At 44.5% G+C, this 19,574-nt stretch overlaps 3 protein-coding genes across 5 annotated transcripts in view; 1 reads left to right on the top strand and 2 right to left on the bottom strand.

Moving 5' to 3' along the window:
* Positions 1-9,118, bottom strand: part of LOC306924545 (nibrin-like) — a 58,975-nt gene extending 49,857 nt beyond the window's left edge. For all 3 annotated transcript variants that reach the window (XM_079503104.1, XM_079503103.1, XM_079503102.1), the window contains exons 1-3: positions 8,929-9,118; positions 3,728-3,849; positions 1,744-1,871 (exon numbers count right to left, since the gene is read on the bottom strand). In XM_079503104.1, coding sequence (XP_079359230.1) covers positions 1,744-1,871; positions 3,728-3,849; positions 8,929-8,962 — 284 coding nt within the window. In that variant the 5' untranslated portion in view covers positions 8,963-9,118. The remainder of the gene's footprint in view (positions 1-1,743; positions 1,872-3,727; positions 3,850-8,928) is intronic.
* A 2,633-nt stretch (positions 9,119-11,751) lies between these two features.
* Positions 11,752-15,513, top strand: LOC306925202 (uncharacterized protein; the record flags this gene model as incomplete). Its single annotated transcript, XM_079503893.1, has 1 exon — positions 11,752-15,513. One exon carries the CDS (start codon positions 11,752-11,754, stop codon positions 15,511-15,513), a length of 3,762 nt encoding a protein of 1,253 aa, XP_079360019.1.
* Positions 15,514-17,969: 2,456 nt separating this feature from the next.
* The window catches only part of acbd7 (acyl-CoA binding domain containing 7), a 13,943-nt gene continuing 12,338 nt past the window's right edge, over positions 17,970-19,574 (bottom strand). Inside the window, exon 4 of the mRNA XM_079503960.1 lies at positions 17,970-18,502. Coding sequence (XP_079360086.1) covers positions 18,429-18,502 — 74 coding nt within the window. The 3' untranslated portion in view covers positions 17,970-18,428. The remainder of the gene's footprint in view (positions 18,503-19,574) is intronic.

The following is a 19,574-nucleotide window of genomic DNA, read 5'->3' on the forward strand; positions in this document are numbered from 1 at the left end:
TATAGCTATCTAGCTATATATCTGGTGTTGTGTTTATAGCTATCTAGCTATATATCTGGTGTTGTGTTTATAGCTATCTAGCTATATATCTGGTGTTGTCTTTATAGCTATCTAGCTATATATCTGGTGTTGTCTTTATAGCTATCTAGCTATATATCTGGTGTTGTGTTTATAGCTATCTAGCTATATATCTGGTGTTGTGTTTATAGCTATCTAGCTATATATCTGGTGTTGTGTTTATAGCTATCTAGCTATATATCTGGTGTTGTGTTTATAGCTATCTAGCTATATATCTGGTGTTGTGTTTATAGCTATCTAGCTATATATCTGGTGTTGTGTTTATAGCTATCTGGCTATATATCTGGTGTTGTGTTTATAGCTATCTGGCTATATATCTGGTGTTGTGTTTATAGCTATCTAGCTATATATCTGGTGTTGTGTTTATAGCTATCTGGCTATATATCTGGTGTTGTGTTTATAGCTATCTAGCTATATATCTGGTGTTGTGTTTATAGCTATCTAGCTATATATCTGGTGTTGTGTTTATAGCTATCTAGCTATATATATGGTGTTGTGTTTATAGCTATCTAGCTATATATCTGGTGTTGTGTTTATAGCTATCTGGCTATATATCTGGTGTTGTGTTTATAGCTATCTAGCTATATATCTGGTGTTGTGTTTATAGCTATCTGGCTATATATCTGGTGTTGTGTTTATAATCTAGCTATATATCTGGTGTTGTGTTTATAGCTATCTAGCTATATATCTGGTGTTGTGTTTATAGCAGACTCCTCACTCAAATGTGCACTTGCAGTTTGGGCAACTCCAAAGCAAACTCCACATGTCCCAACATTTTATTTACCTGGCATAGTGTCAACCCCTTACCCCTGTGTGGGATCGCTGGTTAGACTGGCATATTCAGATACCGATACAGTATCGGGACATCTCTAATTATTTCACTATTAATTTATGATGACTTTTCTGTATTATTAAGGTTATTGTATAGCGGTCAATTTCCCAAACTGTGGGTCGGGAACCGTTTGTTGGTCACGGACACGATTTTGTGGGTCACGACTGCAGTAAAGATCCCATGTCTTTCCCTGCGTAGTGAAGATGGATATTCTGTGACAAAGGTCAGTAAAAACACATGGACGGCAATGCTGGCATTCTGGTCTATGTTTGGCAGTAACATACTCTACCGTACAGACTGTATAAGTTATATTGTATTAACATACTCTACCATACAGGTTGCATAAGTTATATTGTATTAAAATACTCTACTATACAGATTGTATAAGTTATATTATATTAACATACTCTACCATACAGATTGTATAAGTTATATTATATTAACATACTCTACCATACAGATTGTATAAGTTATATTATATTAACATACTCTACCATACAGATTGTATAAGTTATATTGTATTAACATACTCTACTATACAGATTGTATAAGTTATATTGTATTAACATACTCTACTATACAGATTGTATAAGTTATATTGTATTAACATACTCTACTATACAGATTGTACAAGTTATATTGTATTAACATACTCTACTATACAGATTGTATAAGTTATATTGTATTAACATACTCTACTATACAGATTGTATAAGTTATATTGTATTAACATACATACAGATTGGACAAAATTACATTGTATTCATTAAGACAAATGCACATAGTGAGGCTTTAACCATCTCATCTGTACGTTGTCATTTTAGCGGCGTTACCTGAACTTGCTTTCGAACACTCCAAAGGTGACGAGGTCCCCCGGCTTCAGCCTCAGCGGAGTGTTCTCGGACAGACGCTGCTCGTTGACAAACGTCCCATACTTGGAGCTGTCCTTCACTCGGAGGGTCTGTGGGGGTCCAGGACAATGCTTTAGGACAGGTCACCCTTTCCCAAACAGTGGACCCATTTATATGGGTCACTCAAATAGTAAGTAAGTAACCTCCGCCGACACATCAAGATCAGTTTCTCTTCTCTGGGACCGTGGAGTCTGTTCTCCTCTATGGCTGTGGATACTGGACACTAACACAAGCCCTACAGAACCCCCTGGACGGGTTCTATGGCTGTGGATACTGGACACTAACACAAGCCCTACAGAACCCCCTGGACGGGTTCTATGGCTGTGGATGCTGGACACTAACACAAGCCCTACAGAACCCCCTGGACGGGTTCTATGGCTGTGGATGCTGGACACTAACACAAGCCCTACAGAACCCCCTGGACGGGTTCTATGGCTGTGGATGCTGGACACTAACACAAGCCCTACAGAACCCCCTGGACGGGTTCTATGGCTGTGGATGCTGGACACTAACACAAGCCCTACAGAACCCCCAGGACGGGTTCTATGGCTGTGGATGCTGGACACTAACACAAGCCCTACAGAACCCCCTGGACTGGTTCTATGGCTGTGGATACTGGACACTAACACAAGCCCTACAGAAACCCATGGACGGGTTCTATGGCTGTGGATGCTGGACACTAACACAAGCCCTACAGAAACCCATGGACGGGTTCTATGGCTGTGGATGCTGGACACTAACACAAGCCCTACAGAACCCCCTGGACGGGTTCTATGGCTGTGGATGCTGGACACTAACACAAGCCCTACAGAACCCCCTGGACGGGTTCTATGGCTGTGGATGCTGGACACTAACACAAGCCCTACAGAACCCCCTGGACGGGTTCTATGGCTGTGGATGCTGGACACTAACACAAGCCCTACAGAACCCATGGACGGGTCCTGCTACAACAGAATGTTACGTGTGGTTCTGAACATCAACCAGGACACGCACAGCACCAACAAGCGTCTGTACAGGGGCTTTACCAAGTGTATCAGAGGAGATATATAGCAGTAAGGAGGATGAGACTAGCTGGCGTAGAGAATAAGTAATAAGTAAATATCCCTATTTTTAATTATCATTTCAAAATATTTGAGAATTTCATGAATTTTACAAATACATCTGCAAGCTCACAACGTGTCACGTCGCGACACGTTGTGAGCTTGTAGAACTGCTATTTTAACTAGTTTGGGTTCTGAGAGATATTTTAATTTACCACTAATTTACCACTTAATCACATAAGTGGGAATAAAGGAACAAGAGCTCAGAGTCAGAAGAGAGATAAAACACAGTATTTTCTTTTATATAAACTTGATATAATATCTATAACATACTATCATTACACTAATATTACGTCTACTATTAAGTCTACTCATAATATGACCATATTATGGTCACTTAGATAAACACAAATATAATCGGGGGTTAATTACTTTCCGTTTCCACAAAATCAAGGCAGTAAATTATGGAAATAACAGTTACATTTGTGCTTTTACCACTGAGGGAAAAACTAGTTTCCAGTCCAGCCAGTGTAGGCTAACCAATGCAAGAGTGCAATGGTGCCATCTACTGTGCAAGACCACCATCACAGTGGATGAAATATCCTTGTTTTTTCCAGGTCAACAACATACACACAATAACGATGAACAGAACATTTAGGAATACAAAAGATGAAGACATGAACGTACCGACAAAATATCATCAGAAAAAAACGTCCCCAGAAAGTGTCAAACAATGACTCATCTCACTATGACACCTGGTCCGTGGCGGTCAGCGTGGCGCGGGCACGGCTGATGGACTGGTCACTGGACAGTGTGTGTGTGTGTGTGTGTGTGTGTGTGTGTGTGTGTGTGTGTGTGTGTTTCACCTGGTCCGTGGCGGTCAGCGTGGCGTGGGCGCGGCTGATGGACTGGTCACTGGACAGCAGGACGTCACAGTTCTTGCGTCCCACGACGTACTCTTTACCAGGGAGGAGGTAGTGGCTCTCACCTGGTAGGGACAACATGGCCGTCAGTGGACCAGAACTACTATTTTGTTTTAATTTAACCTTTATTTAACCAGTAAAAAAACACATTAAGACTGAAGTCTCTTTTACAACATGTGAACTGGACAAGAGAAGACATCCGTGACACAGCTCTGCCAGTAACAATAAATACAGAACCCACTACCGAAGAAGTTCAAAGGGAGAACAGGAACGTCTAGTAACGCAACCAATAACGGCTAATAAATAAAAACTAAGCAACGGAATTTCCTAATAAACTAAAAAGCAAGAGAACCGACATTTGCTATACGTCAGGATCAGTGTTTGGGAAGTGTGCCCATGATGGCAATCCTTTTAAAGCTCACTAGGGGAATCACAGAAGCCAGTTTGAGTCTGGTCTGTAGGTCATTAAGACCAGGGTCCAGTTTGAGTCTGGTCTGTAGGTCATTCCAAGACCAGGGTCCAAAAACAAGCAAGGCTTTTTTTCCATAGACATAACGCAGCCAAGCATTTATTTGATCTGAGGTTGAGAGAGTTTTGGACATTCTGGGCGGGAACCCCTTTTGGTGTTAGCATTATGTTATGCTTTAGCTATTGAAAAATAGCAGATCTACAAGCTCGTAGCGCGCCACCGAGTGGCGCGCTACGAGCTTGTAGGTCTGCTATTTTTGAAAAATCGAAGAACGACTGACATAGAAACATAGCTTTTTCAGAAAACTGTCAGGATGTACAAGACATTTTTAGAATCTGATCTCAGGTCAAAATGGGTTAAGCTAAATGATAGTTTGGAACCAAATGGAGCCTTATGGGTCTGTAACCCTGAGAGTGGACAAATGGTTCAATTTGTAGCCTACACTCTCAGAGTTCAATTAACATTGATATCAATATAAATTGAGGGTCCCAGAGATGTGATCCCCATACCATCTGTGACTTATTAACTTCACTGAAGTCTCTAAATGTTATGATGAATTGAACATGGTGGACCCTATTGTAAACAAGTGTAATTAATGCTTCATGGTGTCGTCCACAGTTAACAGTTTTTGTATTGAGTTGTGCTTGAAATGTACCAATACTTAAATCAATCAATGAAAATGTGTAGTTGTGATTGATTGATTTATTAACAGTTTGCAGAATTACAGTACATTTCAAGCACAACTCAATACAAAGACTGTTAACTGTGAGTGGACAACCCAATTAAGCACTAGACTTGTTTACAAGAGGGTCCACCTTGTTCAATTCATCATAACATTTAGAGACATACAATACGGGTCACATGGTGTTGCGTGCTACTAGCCTACGTCACTCATAGTAAAGTCAGCTGTTCGCGAGGCGGAATTTCATGAATGGAAAGAGAGAGGGGGTGAACGGGGAAGGTCCAACTTCGTTGACCGCAATCGCTTTACTATGCTATCCTGTGCTGTGATTCACTGAGGCAATGAACTGTTTTAACTTTAATAAAATATAACAAAAGCAGTACTCTGGCCTGGAGCAGTGATTCTCATGCAGACAACGACTAAAGCAGCGAGTCTGACCGTTAAACGCTTCCCCGCTTTAGCCTCTCGGCGTCTTATACGTTTGTCAAGATAGACGCCATACAATAGCCAAACAACAGGAAATCATCATAAAGGAGGTAAAAAGTGAAAAGAAAACATATACAGTGAGGGGAAAAGGGGTGGGGGAATTGAGTTAAAATGTTCACTCTGTAACAATATATATTCAAAGATTTGAGGCACATTTTCACAATTTTTAAAAAATAGCCGACCTACAAGCTCGTAGCGCGCCACTCGGTGGCGCGCTATGAGCTTGTAGATCTGCTATTTTTCAATAGCTAAATTATAACATAATGTTTAAAACACCAAAAGGGGTTCCCGCCCAAAATGGGTTAAAAATATAAAAGTGTGTGAACCCATTCATTTTCATAGTTATGTAAGTATTTGCCGTAAAATGTAGGTATGAGAGCCCAGTGTTAAATGGAATAGTACTGTAATTAAATTTACCTATCATTTTATAATGGGCGATTTACACATTTTCGGGTAAGTGGGCATGACCTTTGGGCAAGTAAAACTTGACCTATACTTGCCCGATGGGCAAGTGCCTCTGAGACCTTAGTGGGTGAGTGGGTTAGAGTACAGGGTGACAATATTATCACACGAAAACATGAAATTACCTACCTAGGTTCCTACCTTAGGTTCCTACTTAGGTTCCTACCTAGGTTCCATCCTGGAGGCTAATCTTTAAATGACCTACCTAGGTTCCATCCTGGAGGCTAATCTTTAAATGACCTACCTAGGTTCCATCCTGGAGGCTAATCTTTAAATGACCTACCTAGGTTCCATCCTGGAGGCTAATCTTTAAATGACCTACTTAGGTTCCATCCTGGAGGCTAATCTTTAAATGACCTACTTAGGTTCCATCCTGGAGGCTAATCTTTAAATGACCTACTTAGGTTCCATCCTGGAGGCTAATCTTTAAATGACCTACTTAGGTTCCATCCTGGAGGCTAATCTTTAAATGACCTACCTAGGTTCCATCCTGGAGGCTAATCTTTAAATGACCTACCTAGGTTCCATCCTGGAGGCTAATCTTTAAATTTCCTACCTAGGTTCCATCCTGGAGGCTAATCTTTAAATGACCTACTTAGGTTCCATCCTGGAGGCTAATCTTTAAATGACCTACTTAGGTTCCATCCTGGAGGCTAATCTTTAAATGACCTACTTAGGTTCCATCCTGGAGGCTAATCTTTAAATGACCTACTTAGGTTCCATCCTGGAGGCTAATCTTTAAATTACCTACCTAGGTTCCATCCTGGAGGCTAATCTTTAAATGACCTACTTAGGTTCCATCCTGGAGGCTAATCTTTAAATGACCTACTTAGGTTCCATCCTGGAGGCTAATCTTTAAATGACCTACTTAGGTTCCATCCTGGAGGCTAATCTTTAAATGACCTACCTAGGTTCCATCCTGGAGGCTAATCTTTAAATGACCTACTTAGGTTCCATCCTGGAGGCTAATCTTTAAATGACCTACTTAGGTTCCATCCTGGAGGCTAATCTTTAAATGACCTACTTAGGTTCCATCCTGGAGGCTAATCTTTAAATGACCTACCTAGGTTCCATCCTGGAGGCTAATCTTTAAATGACCTACCTAGGTTCCATCCTGGAGGCTAATCTTTAAATGACCTACCTAGGTTCCATCCTGGAGGCTAATCTTTAAATTACCTACTTAGGTTCCATCCTGGAGGCTAATCTTTAAATTACCTACTTAGGTTCCATCCTGGAGGCTAATCTTTAAATTACCTACTTAGGTTCCATCCTGGAGGCTAATCTTTAAATTACCTACCTAGGTTCCATCCTGGAGGCCAATCTTTAAATTACCTACCTAGGTTCCATCCTGGAGGCCAATCTTTAAATTACCTACTTAGGTTCCATCCTGGAGGCTAATCTTTAAATTACCTACTTAGGTTCCATCCTGGAGGCTAATCTTTAAATGACCTACTTAGGTTCCATCCTGGAGGCTAATCTTTAAATGACCTACCTAGGTTCCATCCTGGAGGCTAATCTTTAAATGACCTACTTAGGTTCCATCCTGGAGGCTAATCTTTCTGGTGATAAAATGGCCACCAATGTAATCAAAAACGTCAACCAAAGAACAAGATTCCTCTACAGGATCTCCTCACTGGTCAACAAAAACACCTTGAAGACCCTAACAGGAGCCCTCGTACAAGGTTTCTACGACTATGCATGCACCTCCTGGTACCACAGCACCTCTAAGGCCCATAAAACAAGGCTCCAGACTTCCCAAAACAAACTGGTCAGGCTCCTACTTGGCCTCACCCCCCCGAACCCACCTCACCCCTGCCCACTTTGACAGGCTGGGATGGCTTAGGGTCGACGACAGAGTACAGCATCTTGCAATGGGTCTGGTCCACAAGATTCGATACACCACCAAGATACCCATGTACCTGTCTAGATACTTCACTAAGATACCCATGTACCTGTCTAGATACTTCACTAAGATACCCATGTACCTGTCTAGATACTTCACTAAGATACCCATGTACCTGTCTAGATACTTCACTAAGATACCCATGTACCTGTCTAGATACTTCACTAAGATACCCATGTACCTGTCTAGATACTTCACTAAGATACCCATGTACCTGTCTAAATACTTCACTAAGATACCCATGTACCTGTCTAAATACTTCACTAAGATACCCATGTACCTGTCTAGATACTTCACTAAGATACCCATGTACCTGTCTAAATACTTCACTAAGATACCCATGTACCTGTCTAAATACTTCACTAAGATACCCATGTACCTGTCTAGATACTTCACTAAGATACCCATGTACCTGTCTAGATACTTCACTAAGATACCCATGTACCTGTCTAGATACTTCACTAAGATACCCATGTACCTGTCTAGATACTTCCTTAATGTTAACAAAGTCCACACCCACAACACCAGAGGGAGTGCAACAAACCATGTGCAACCCAGATTCGGCACAAACAAGGGACTACATTCTTTTCGCTCCTATGCCACCAAAATGTGGAACGCCCTACCAACAGTCATTAAGACATGCGAATCCCTTGACTCCTTCAAAACCGCTCTCAAAGGGCACCTACGGATGGCTGCAATTCGAAACTGGCCCCCGTAAAATCTGAATCCCCCCCCACCCCTTTTCCCCTCACTGTATATGTTTCTTTTCCCTTTTTACCTCCTTTATGATGAATTCCTCTTCTCTTTTTTGTTGGCTATATACAAGTGTCTATTTGTACATCTCTAAATGTTTTGATGAATTGAACAAGGTGGACCCTCTTGTAAACAAGTGTAATGCTTTATGGTGTCGTCCACTCACAGTCTTTGTATTGAGTTTGTGCTTGAAATGTAACTGTAATTCTGCAAACTGTTAATAAATATTTAAATCAATCAATCAGTCCCTGTTTATGGTGTCGTCCACTCACAGTTAAGAGTTCTTTTGTATTGAGCTGTGCATGAAATGTGCTGTAATTCTGCATAAGAAATACATACTGTGGTGTATCGTATTTTTGCGTATATAAATATTAGTGATCTAAACTCACCTCCAGTTCCTCCACGGTGCTTCAAGATCCACATGATGACATCACCAACATGCACCACATAGACAACACTGTACAGATCAATAAATATGGATTTATGTTCAACAACTATAACAATAACAACAACATGCAGGACTCTGTCCTAGTGCAAACTACAGCAACATCCGCGCCAATTCATGACGTCAAAAGCATGCGCCGGCGCAGCTCCTGTGCTAAGGTTTTGCTGTTGTTCAATACACTAGTAGTGATGACAACCAGTCACCACATGATGTCGCTAAAGGACCACACACATACACACACAGAAGACCCTTGCCTTGCTGCACTGTCAATGTGATATTCAACAGATTCACAATGCATTGCAGCAATGGTTCCTAAAGTGGGGTCCGGGGACCCCCAGGGGTCCTTGAGGGACCCCAGCTAAATGATAGTTTGGAACCAAATGGACAAATGGGTCCATTTGGTTCCATTTGCACACTCAGCGTTACATTAACATTGGTTTTACAATGGAATTTGGGGGTCCCTGAGATAGAAATGCCATTAAATGGGGGTCTGTAGACTATTGCATGTCAAACTGGGGGGTCCTTGAATGAAAATGGGGGTCCGCGGGCTAATGAGTACCATTTTGGGGGTCCTTGAAATGAATACGTTTGAAAAGCACTGCATTACAGTGTGACAGCCAGGTGATTGGCTAATGGCTAAAGCACTGCATTACAGTGTGACAGCCAGGTGATTGGCTAATGGCTAAAGCACTGCATTACAGTGTGACAGCCAGGTGATTGGCTAATGGCTAAAGCACTGCATTACAGTGTGACAGCCAGGTGATTGGCTAATGGCTAAAGCACTGCGTTACAGTGTGACAGCCAGGTGATTGGCTAATGGCTAAAGCACTGCATTACAGTGTGACAGCCAGGTGATTGGCTAATGGCCTAATGGCCAATTAAGGTAAACTGTTTCAGTTGTAATTATAATTTCCAATTGGGCTGACCTTAAAAATGTTCTTAGAACATCCATTCTATTATACTATTGTTGGTGTTTATTTAATCTGATCAGTTTGACAGAATGCCAAGTAGGCTATATATAAAAGTATACAGGCCTATATTATAGCCTACAGTTATGCACACATATTAGAATATTTTAATAATATATATGTTTTTTGTTTCTGGGAACATGTTAAGAAATAAATCACACTTGTTATCATACATCGTCATACGTCACATTCCGTGCTCAGCCAATCAAATTAAATCATCACAAATGTCATTCATTCCATCACTTTTGGCATCTTCACTTTTCTGCCCTAACTATTTATCTTCAATAGGGGGAGAACGGGGTAAGCTGAGCCAGCGTTTAAGCACAGATATTTGCGTAATTTATTTTGCATAATAATTTAAAGAAGGACTAGACCGCTGCCAACTCTGGAACGATGCAAGCTGGAAACGTGTGCATCTGTTTGTGAATTCACCTAAGACAGCACAGCACAGGACAGCATCAGCTGCACAGGAGACGAGAGGTGGAAAAGTATGAGATTCAATAATTATTGCGACTTGCATGTCGCATTTACTATGAAATGGTGCACTTCCCGTCAGTCAGTCAGTGTATCACTCAAAATCCCCATACATGGGGAAAGCCCCCATATATGGTGCCCAGGACTTGTGACATCACTATGACATCATCATGGAGATGCCTGATGTCATAGTAACTGCGACGGGCATTGCCCCAAAGTTATTAATGCATGAAAATGAAGGCCCGGCCCTTTACCTGGGCCCTCATCAAACCCTGTACACTCAAGACACTTCCCCCGGCTGTCACCCTTAGATCTCCATATATGGAGCTGATCTGTTCTGACATTCCATATGTTGATCTGACCTCATCAAACCCTGTACACTCAAGACACTGCCCCCGGCTGCCACCCTTAGATCTCCATATATGGAGCTGACCTGTACTGACATTACATATGTTGATCTGACCTCATCAAACCCTGTACACTCAAGACACCCTTAGATCTCCATATATGGAGCTGACATGTTCTGACATTCCATATGTTGATCTGACCTCATCAAACCCTGTACACTCAGGACACTAACCCGGCTGTCACCCTTAGATCTCCATATATGGAGCTGACCTGTACTGACATTACATATGTTGATCTGACCTCATCAAACCCTGTACACTCAAGACACCCTTAGATCTCCATATATGGAGCTGACATGTTCTGACATTCCATATGTTGATCTGACCTCATCAAACCCTGTACACTCAGGACACTAACCCGGCTGTCACCCTTAGATCTCCATATATGGAGCTGACCTGTTCTGACATTCCATATGTTGATCTGACCTCATCAAACCCTGTACACTAAAGACACTGCCCCCGGCTGCCACCCTTAGATCTCCATATATGAGCTGTTCTGACATTCCATACTGTATGTTGATCTGACCTCATCAAACCCTGTAAACTCAAGACACGCTCCATATATGGCCAGTACAGAATTCATTCCATATGTTGATCTGACCCCCCCCCCCATGCCAAAGCGCCAGCGCTCTCCCAGCAGTCTGCCGTCACCCAGGCGGATGCGTGCACGCTTCTCGCCCTCAGGGTGTAACCTGCATCTAGTCCCTGATATGCAGCAAACATTATCAGTACAATTTGGAGACGATGGCAATGTCTCTCAGCCAATCACAACGCAACACCGGAACTAACCGTGATGTCACAACGAACATAAAAGGCTTGAGTGAGCCAGTAGCTTTTATAAACGAACTACATGAAACGGCAGATAGCTGCTTTATAAATGAACTACACGAAACGGTAAGTAGCGCGCAAATAAGAAACATGCCCAAGAAAGCTAAAGAAAAAGCCCAGTGGGACGGTGACGAGGCTGCCCCGGCGCTGCCCCGAGGCTGCCCCGGCTGGGGAGAGGACGGTGACGAGGCTGCCCAGTGGGACGGTGACGAGGCTGCCCCGGCGGCAGCTGGGAAGAAAGGAAAGAAAGATAAAAAGGAAAAAAAGAGCTTCTTCGAGGAACTTGCCCAAAATGACAAAAGTGAAAAGGAGCGCGAGGCGTCGGCGAAGGACACGCACAAAGAACAGACCCAGAAAAAGAAGAAACACCTGAAGGGGAGAGCTGGTGAAGGGGACCCACATGTCACGGGCACGCAGAAGATGAAAAAGCAGTCGGTGCTCGCCAGCGACGACGACGATGAGAAGCCTGCAGTTGTTCCCAGGAAAGGTGCCAAGAAAAAGAAACGTGAGAACAAGTTTGCCGCTCTGGGTCAGAGTGACGACGAGGAAAGCTCTCTGAATAAAGATGCTAGACCTCCAAACAAGGAGGGTGAGAAGGCGTCTAAGGGCAAGAGAAAAAAAGTTCAGTCTAAGCCTGCTGTGAAGGTTAAGGCTGAATCTGACGAGGACGACAAGAAAGGAGAGAATAAGGCTGCCGTCAGGGATTGTAGCGACAGTGACGGGGAAAGCTCCTCAGACGAGGATAGACCACCCACGAGGGAGGTTCAGAAAGTGTCCAAGGGCAAGAAAAACGCCAAATCTAAGCCTGCGAAGGTTGTTAAGGCTGCATCTGACGAGGAAGACGAAACGGAGCATGCTGTTCTCAGTCGTTGCCACAGCGACGCAGAAGGCTCTTCAGATGAAGATGATAAAAGACCTGCACCTAAAAGGGAAGTTGAGAAAGTGTGTAAAGGTAAGACAAAGGGTAAATCCAAGCCAGTGAAGGTGAAGGCTGCATCTAACAGGGAAGACAAGAAGACGGAGAAGGCTGTTCTCGGTCACGGTGATAATGGGGAAAGCTCTTTAGATGATAGTCCAAACAAGGAGGTGGAGAAGGTGTCCAAGGCTGGCAAGAAGAAAGATAAAGCTAAGTCTGTGAAGCTGCAGACGTCTGCATCTGATTCCTCATCCGGTGAGACAGAGAGTCATTTCAAAAGCGATAAGGAGGAGAGTTATTTAGATGAAGATGACAGACCGCCAAACAAGGAGCTTGAGAAGGCGTCTAAGGGCAAGAGAAAAGCTCAGTCTAAGCCTGTTGTGAAGGTTAAGGCCGAATCTGATGAGGAAGACGAGACAGAAGAGTCTTGTCACAGTGATGGGGAAGGCTCTTTAGAAGAGGAGAGACAGGAGGTTATTAGGGATCATCTGAAATTGACTAAGGGAGGCAAGACAAAAGCTAAATCCAAGCCGGTGAAGGCAAAGGCTCCATCTAACAAGGACGTTAAGAAGACAGAAAAGGCTGTTCTCAGTCAATGTCACGGTGATGATTTAGAGGTGGAGAAAGTGTCCAAGGGTGGCAAGAAAAAGGCTAAATCTAAGTCTATGAAGCTGCAGAAGGCTGCATCTGACGAGGACGACGAGACAGACAAGGAGGATCTTGATCATTGTCGTGGTGAAGGTGAGGAAAGCTCTTCAGATGAAGATGACAGACCACCAAACAAGGAGGTTGAGAAGGCATCTAAGGGCAAGAAAACGACCAAATCCAAGGCTGTGAAGCCGACGACGGCCGCGTCTGACCGGGAAGACGACGCGGAGAAGAGACATGAAAAGAAAGTCGTGAACAAGCTCAAGACGAAACCCAAGCGGTCCAAGGATCAGACGCGACCGAAGGGAAACGCGGCTAAACCGCCGCGCAGCAAAGACGAGGAAAAGGAGGAAGATCAGAGTGACGATCAGTGTGCAGAGGACATTATAGCAGAGCATGAAGATCAGAGTGACGCGGACGACACCATGAAGTGTGCCGAGGACATTATAGCAGAGCAGGCCAAGAAGAAGAAGGACGGCGCCGACGACCCGTCTGTAAACCTCACCAGGAAGGAGAGAAAGAAGAAAAAGAAACAGATGGAGGACGAGAAGCAGGTCACCCAGGATGCCACCGAATTGGGGGACTTCTCCTTGTCTCAGGCCGAGATGTCCTCTAGACAGGCCATGCTGCAGAACGCCTCCGACATCAAACTGGAGAGGTTCAGCATCTCGGCTCACGGGAAGGATCTCTTCGTCAACGCCGACCTTCTGATTGTGGCGGGCCGACGATACGGCTTGGTCGGACCGAACGGCAAAGGAAAGACCACGTTGCTGAAGCACATCGCCAACAGGAAGCTGATGATCCCCCCCAACATCGACTTGCTGCTGTGCGAACAGGAGGTCCAGGCGGACGACACCCCCGCGGTCCAGGCGGTGCTGAAGGCGGACACTCAGCGTCTGAAGCTCCTGCAGGAGGAGAGCTCGCTGCAGGCCCAGCTGAAGAAGGGCGACGACGGCGTCTCCGAGAGACTGGAGAAGGTGTACGAGGAGCTGAGCGCCATCGGAGCCGCGGCCGCCGAGCACAAAGCACGCAGCATCCTGGCCGGCCTCTCTTTCACTCCCGAGATGCAGAACAGGCCCACCAAGAGGTTCTCGGGGGGCTGGAGGATGAGAGTGTCCCTCGCCAGGGCGCTGTTCATGGAGCCCACGCTCCTGATGCTGGACGAGCCCACCAACCACCTGGACCTGAACGCCGTCATCTGGCTTAACAACTACCTCCAGGGCTGGAAGAAGACTCTCCTCGTCGTCTCCCACGACCAGAGTTTCCTGGACGACGTTTGCACGGACATCGTCCACCTGGACAACCAGAAGCTGCACTATTACAGGGGCAACTACCTGACCTTCAAGAAGATGTACGCGCAGAAGTTCAAGGAGCTCCAAAAGCAGTACGAGAAGCAGGAGAAGAAGCTGAAGGACCTGAAGGCTGGCGGCCAGTCGACCAAACAGGCAGAGAAGAAGGCCAAGGAGCCGCTGACCAGAAAGCAGCAGAAGGGGAAGAGGAAGGCGGGAGGAATGGGCGAGGAGAGCCAGGAGAACACGGAGCTCCTCAAGAGACCCAGAGAATACACGGTCAACTTTACCTTCCCCGACCCGCACTCGCTCCAAGACGGCTGGACGCCCATCATGGGACTACACAGCGTCGACTTCGGCTACGACGGACTGACCCTGTTTGAGAACGTGGACTTTGGGATCGACAGGGAGTCCAGGATCTGCATCGTCGGACCCAACGGCGTAGGAAAGAGCACCCTGTTACTGCTCCTCACCGGAAAGCTGACCCCGACCAGAGGCGAGATGAGGCAGAATCATCGCGTCAAAGTGGGCTTCTTCAACCAGCAGTACGCCGACCAGCTGAACATGGACGAGGCGGCCACCGTGTATCTCCAGAAGAACTTCAACCTGCCCTATCAGGACGCCAGGAAGTGCCTGGGCCGCTTTGGCCTGGAGAGCCACGCGCACACCATTCAGATATCCAAGCTCTCGGGGGGACAGAAGGCGCGCGTGATGTTCGCCGAGCTCGCCTGCCGCCAACCCGACGTGCTGATCCTGGACGAGCCCACCAACAACCTGGACATCGAGTCCATCGACGCCTTGTCGGAGGCCATCAACAAGTACAAAGGAGCGGTGATAATCGTGAGCCACGACGCCAGGCTCATCACGGAGACTCAGTGTCAGCTGTGGGTGGTGGAGAACCGCTCGCTCAGTCAGATTCAAGGAGACTTCGAGGACTACAAGCGGGAGGTGTTGGAGTCACTCGGGGTGACGCCGGTCCACAAGGCAGGTAGGGAGTGACCTCCAGGAGAGAGAGAGAGCGCCCCCTCTCTGTCAAAACCCAACGCAACATGACTGGCAATAAAAAGAAGGCCATGCATGCATCAGCTCAGTGCTCGCCATTAAAATGTTCTGAGTTCAATCCTGGACACCGTCAGTCAAATAAGACCCAGGGTAAATACTGGGAGCTGACAGTAGGTGTGGCCAGCGTGCTTTCTGGGTCCGAACATGCGGAAAACGTCCGGATAAAGGATGGCGAACATGCGTTAAGGTTGGCGAACATGCAGCTGCTCCGTGCTTGTGGCTATGGTTAGGTTAGGGTTTGAGGCAGGTTGTCCCTGTCGGACCAATGACTGGTCGGAACGTAGTACTGCACCCGGTAGCGCCGCATGGAGCAAGCTCTGTATAATATTTGTTCACCGATCTGAGCGCCCGCCATGCCTGCCCCTCCCCTTCCTGGTAGAAAGCAGACAAATGATGTCAACATGTTTGGAGCGCCGCCCGTCTCCAGTGTTCTGGACCTGTTATACAGTACGTAGCCTGAAAGTACAAATTAAAGATAGTAATATTTTTTGGTTATAATCTTTATTTTATTTTTTATTTTTTAAGCACTATATCTGATAGTAATCATTGCTATCTCTGCAGCTGTTTAATCAGGTGCGTGGGCGTGGCCAATCTTCAACCAATCAGGAGAAAGTATACACATTTAACAAGTATTCAAAAATAAAATGCATCCTCCGAATCCGGTGCAGAGACGCACGCACGCACGCACGCACGCACGCACGCACGCACGCACGCACGCACGCACGCACGCACGCACGCACACACACACACACACACACACACACACACACACACACACACACACACACACACACACACACACACACACACACACTATACACTCCTGTGAAGAAAAGTACATCATATATAAAAATGTTTCAAAACAAATCACACCTGTGTGAAGAGAGGGGCGATCTTTGTGTTGGAAAAATAGCCTCTACATATTATGATGTAAATTCTCCATTCATTGGCAATGGCATTTAATGTTTGTGTTAGTACATGAATCTACACTATAGCTGAATATAGGGGGCGCTAGCGCCCCTCAAAAAAGGACAAACGTGTATACTGTACATTATGGAAAAATCACACCTGTGTGAAGTGAGGGGCGCTCTAATCATCATACATCATCTCATTCTGGCCAATCACAATTTGCGTCTTCACCTTCGTCTTCCAAGTTTGTGTTTACACAATGTGTGTGTTTGCACAGACCCTCAAAGCTGGACATAGGAGGGGCTAGCGACCCTCAGAAATAGGGTGGGGGGAGACTTTAACCTTTTCACAGTGGCCAGTCAAAACATATAGTTTTAAAAAAAACTTCACGTTCATCGTGATATTACCCAATTAAGGATGAACACTCACACACAAGAAGTCAGACATGACCAGTCTGTATATCTTCACTTTATTCAAGTACAGCACAGGAAATGTTAAATAAATGTGTCTTTTGTGACATTATTGTTGCTTGAACAGTATACATACTGCATCAAAAAGTGCAGATTGTTAAGAAAAACAATTATTGATCTGATTGATCTAATTCAAATCTAATTAAAACGTGACGAAACAGATACCGTATACATTTGAAACAAGTTTATACTTTTCCTCAGTGGAAGGCCTGTCTCATCATTTCCTTTTCCTCAGTGGAAGGCCTGTCTCATCATTTTCAAATAATGTTGGCAGCCAAGTTCTATGGTTCAACCTTACAGGGATATATTTCACTTCAAAAACAGTGGGTCATTTTATCGTCTATACTCAGGCTGTTGTGAACACCCGACCGACCCAGACAGTTTTTAAGTTGCTGTATTCAGTACTTAGATATTCGATAATTCATATTATCAGACAGCACAGCAGTCCTGTATTATACAACCCCACTGTAACTTCAAACTCCATTTTAATCAAGTTAGATTAATCGAAAACACCCGTTATTATTAAAAAATCACACCCGTGTGAACTGAGTGGTGTAAGGTCTTATATAGACTGATCAGCTGTGGTCTGACGTAATGTCGGACGTAATGAAATCACACCCGTGTGAACTGGGTGACCATAGCAACCATGCTCATTTACACGTAAACTAACAAAGCCAGTTGTAGGAGTGGTTTACACCACTCAAAAATAAATGAAAAAAGTAATTGGAAATAAATCAGTCACCAGAACCAAGAGGCTTGTAGATATGCTATTTTCAAAAGATCTATTTTTGAGTGGTGTAAACCACTCCTACAACTGGCTTTGTTAGTTTACGTGTCTGTCTGTTTGTCTGTCTGTCTGTTCGTACCAAAAAATGAGCATGGTTGCTATGGTCACCCAGTTCACACGGGTGTGATTTCATTACGTGTTTTAAGCATTATGTTATACCTTAGCTATTGAAAAATAGCAGATCTACAAGCTCTGCTATTTTTTAAAAAATCATGAAAATAGGGCGCAAAACTTTTAATATATATTCTTTCGGAGCGAATGTTTTTAACTCAAATCTTTGCTTCTGGGATGAACAGCTGGACAACATAATACAGACAATTCTGGGGGTCCTTGACGTGAATAAGGTTGAGCACCACTGACATAGAAACATAGGTTTTACAGAAGCCTTTTTTTTTTAAATCGGCCTCAGGTCGAAATGGGTTAAATGCTATTTATTTTCCCAAATACAGTATATTAGCATTTTGCAGCAATCAAACTAAAACCTAAAACATGTTTGGGTCCTCAAACACTTATGTTGAGCCTCCAAACTCAACTTATTAAAACAGAAACATTAAAAAAGGTAAATTGGTGAATATCAATCATTTAAAAATGTTATAGTGCACATTGGAAAGGTTCAATTAGCTCTGTTAGATAATAGACTTAAAAAGGAAATAGTTATTGCTATATTTAATCGTTGCCTTCCTTCCTCACATCCCATATTTGGCGATGGCTTCCTTAGCGAGTGTGATGTAGGCTGTCATGGCATCGTCTTTGGACATCCCTGTAAAAAACAAAATAAAAACACATTATTATTATTATTTTAACCCTAGAACACTAAACATGGGTGATTTTCACCCGGACGATTATATATGTTTTGTTTCCCTGCCGACATCCCTGTTCTTTGTCAAATTTTGTCCAACATCTGCGATTTAATTATTAGGCCTATTGTGTCTATTGAGAAATACAAGACAAAGAAACGTGGGAAATAAATAGGCCACAATATGCAACTATTATCAGTGTATGGATGCTCAGATCAGCCGACACAGGGAAGCTGGAAGTACATTCACTAAAAACGCTGGGACAACCCTCCCTTCTCTAAAACACCCAGGACAACCCTCCCTTCTCTAAAACACCCAGGACAACCCTCCCTTCTCTAAAACACCCAGGACAACCCTCCCTTCTCTAAAACACCCAGGACAACCCTCCTTTCTCTAAAACACCCAGGACAACCCTCCTTTCTCTAAAACACCCAGGACAACCCTCCCTTCTCTAAAACACCCAGGACAACCCTCCCTTCTCTAAAACACCCAGGACAACCCTCCCTTCTCTAAAACACCCAGGACAACCCTCCTTTCTCTAAAACACCCAGGACAACCCTCCCTTCTCTAAAACACCCAGGACAACCCTCCCTTCTCTAAAACGCTGGGACAACCCTCCTTTCTCTAAAACGCTGGGACAACCCTCCCTTCTCTAAAACACCCAGGACAACCCTCCCTTCTCTAAAACACCCGGGACAACCCTCCTTTCTCTAAAACACCCAGGACAACCCTCCCTTCTCTAAAACACCTAGGACAACCCTCCCTTCTCTAAAACACCTAGGACAACCCTCCCTTCTCTAAAACGCTGGGACAACCCTCCTTTCTCTACAACACCCAGGACAACCCTCCCTTCTCTAAAACACCCAGGACAACCCTCCTTTCTCTACAACACCCAGGACAACCCTCCCTTCTCTAAAACACCCAGGACAACCCTCCCTTCTCTAAAACACCCAGGACAACCCTCCCTTCTCTAAAACACCCAGGACAACCCTCCTTTCTCTAAAACACCCAGGACAACCCTCCCTTCTCTAAAAC

This window comes from Electrona antarctica (assembly GCF_951216825.1).
Source record: "Electrona antarctica genome assembly, chromosome: 6".
In the NCBI taxonomy this organism is placed as follows: Eukaryota; Metazoa; Chordata; class Actinopteri; order Myctophiformes; family Myctophidae; genus Electrona; species Electrona antarctica.